At 41.7% G+C, this 2,941-nt stretch overlaps 1 protein-coding gene across 1 annotated transcript; it reads right to left on the bottom strand.

The window, feature by feature from the left end:
• Window positions 1-266: 266 nt before the first annotated feature.
• LOC131630086 (uncharacterized) lies at window positions 267-2,708 on the bottom strand. The gene has a single exon (XM_058900883.1). The coding sequence runs from the start codon at window positions 2,706-2,708 to the stop codon at window positions 267-269; it is 2,442 nt and encodes an 813-aa protein (XP_058756866.1).
• Window positions 2,709-2,941: the final 233 nt, after the last annotated feature.

Consider the following 2,941-nt stretch of genomic DNA (forward strand, 5'->3'; position numbering starts at 1 on the left):
CATTTGAAATACATGTTGACTAGATAACAGTTTTTGATTAATGTTTGAGGAACAATATATTAATTGATTTACATCAATATTTTGATACACAAACACAAAAAGATCCTAGAGGATTACTGCTAAATATAATGCAAAGTCCTAGTGAACTAAAGATAAATAAAGTACAAAGAACTTAAACAAGACAAAGCTTTGGTCAAAGCTTGTTCTCCCCCTTTTGTCAAACATACAAAAAGAAAGGGGGCACCAAAAGACAGAGGACGAGAAGATTAAGAACCAGATTGTTCATCATCAGATGTTGCCTCAGAAGATAATGGCAGAAATGGAAACTGAATCTGAGAGGGATCCGGAGGAGGCATTCCTGGAAACCTCGGGCATACTTGTTCAGTGACATAATCAATCCAGAATTTTTGGTAAGCCATTAACTGCTTTTGGAGAGCTGTGTAGGATCGAAGGTTGACGCCCTGATGGGGGTTAACCGTTTCAGATGAGGTTGCAGATCGAGGATAAACGGGAGGACGATTACCAATGCTGGGGAAGTTGTTAAAAAATGAGGATGTGATGGAAGTGATGGGAATCTGAGGAAGGGTATTGGATTTATCGGTGGTGTTTCTAGGAGGTGATGAGTCATACCTCGGAGCAAGCAGTGTTTGAACATTGAAGGAGTTATCATCATCTTCCTTTGGAGAAGAAAATATTGGAGAGTTTGTTTGGAAGACATAAGGATCAGGTTGTGGAACAGAAGGCATGGCGTGTGATTCTATAGGATCATCTTGTTCAGATAGCTGAACGGAGTTATTAAAAAAAGCTTCAATCTGAGCAGTGAGATCATTGGAGTCTGTATGATTGATGGAGGAGAGTTGAATTCTTCTAGGAGAAGGTTCTTTGTAGGAATTTGGAGAGTTCAGAGGTGAGGTCGTGGAGAGAGGATTTGTTATCATAGTAGGGGAAGTGTATGTGGCAACATGGGGAATAATTGAAGTTTGTTGATTTGAAGTGGGTGGAGTTAATAATTCAGCCTCAAGCATGGATATGAGTGAGGACAGCTGAGCTGAAGCAGGAGTGTGAGGAGATATTGGTGAGGGTGGTTGATGAGCTGAAGCACTAGGAGGACTTGAGAGAAGGTTTTCAAGAGCGAAAATGTTGATCATGTCAGTGTTAGAAGTCTCTAGGGTTGGAGGACTTGAAACATTTGAGAGAGTTTCAGTTTGGAGAGAAACTGGAGCTTGAGTGATGACAACTATTTGTGGTGAGGATTCTACTGGGATTGGTGATGTAGATGTGAGGTCAATGCATTGTGTGATTACAGGAGATTGTTTAGTTGTTTCCTTTGGGTTTGGAGATACGGATTTAGAGGCATGAGGAGAGATCGGTGAGGGGTCTTGTGGGGATTCTAGGTCAGCAGTGTTTGGAAGAGCCACAGATAATGGAATGGGAGAATTTGTGGTCAGGCTGTTTGGAGAGTTGGGAGATTCAGTACCTGTTGTTAAAGGTTCAGTTGGAGCATATTGCTTGACAAGACGCCTGCGCTTTGATTTGGCCTCAGGTTTAGGTGATGGTGCACGCTTGAGTGAAGGAATTTTCATGCGCTTCAACTTGGAGGCATCCAGGATTTTGTTGATCTCGAAGGAATCCTCATCGTCCAGAGGAACATTAAAGTGCTTGAATATTTTGGTAAGAAGCATACCATAGGGGGCGCTTCTTGCTCTAAGACCAGTGTGTTTGATATAGTTGAGCACCAAATATCCTATATTGAGAGGAGTTTTCTTTGAGAAATGATAGATAACAAGGAGGTCTTTATCAGTGATTCGTTCCATACTGCCTTTTCTTGGAAGGATAGTGTGAATGCAGAAGTTATGAATGATATGGCTGAGGGGTTCAAGGTTGGCAGACACAAAACGGTCAGTTTGATGTTTGGTGATTGAGAGTCTGTAGGATTCAATGTCTAGGTCATAAGATGAGGGCCAGTCATCATTAAAGAGATGAAGTCCATTGTTTGGGACATGCAAAATGTCGCAAAGGAGCTCTGGAGTTAGGGTTATTTGACGACCCTTTACAGATGAGATTAGCTGTGTATCACTTTCAGAGGGTTTAATAGCAGCAAAAAAATTTCTAACTAGTCTAGGGTAGAAGACATCAGAGAGTTGGAGAAAGTTGGTCCAACCTGTGGCTATTGCGAGTTCGTTTATGTCGTAACCCCAGATAGAGTAACTATCCAAGTTGACGGTTTTGCCGGCGACGATAGGAAGTGAACGCCATTTTTCGTTAAAGAGAGCACGAACATCATCATCAGAGATGAATTCTTTTGTTGAGATTTCAGATGGATGGTCATAAGCTTGGAAAGACGAGGAGACGAGAGAGGTTCCTTCGCTTGATTGAGTGGAAACGTGTGAGGAGGATGGTTTGGTGGGTTGAGGAGCAGAGACGATCTGGGTTGAGGGAAGAGGAAGATTAGGGTTTTGAGATTCTTCTGTAGTTTGCTCAGAGGGAGTTGGATCGTGAGAGATGTTTGCATGTCGTGCTGAGCGACGGGTGGGAGTGGTGGGTGTTGGTCGAGAGTCAGTGGTTTTCATGGTCGTTTTTTGTCGAGTGGTGGTGGTGCGGCGCTTGGTGGGTGGTTTTTCCATGGAGAGGGTTTTCTGTGTTTTGGAAGGAAGAGAGAATATAGTATCAGCAAATGGAACAATGATAGTTATAACTTTGAATACCATTTGAAAGATTTAAGAGAGATTAAGTTGAATCATTAGTGATCGTTGGGAAGAGCAAGGATTTGATGGGAAGTTGGTAGAAGGTGTGCTGATTTGATTGGTATGGGAAGAGGCAGCTTTTTTTGTAATGATGAAGAGATATAGAGAAACGAGAAAGACAATGAGAAAACACACGTGAATTTTTGAAAACTCTAATATAGGCAATATTTTGATTAATATAAAAATCTGATATATAT

The sequence above is a fragment of the Vicia villosa genome, unplaced genomic scaffold (genome assembly GCF_029867415.1).
Source record: "Vicia villosa cultivar HV-30 ecotype Madison, WI unplaced genomic scaffold, Vvil1.0 ctg.000643F_1_1, whole genome shotgun sequence".
Classification (NCBI taxonomy): Eukaryota; Viridiplantae; Streptophyta; class Magnoliopsida; order Fabales; family Fabaceae; genus Vicia; species Vicia villosa.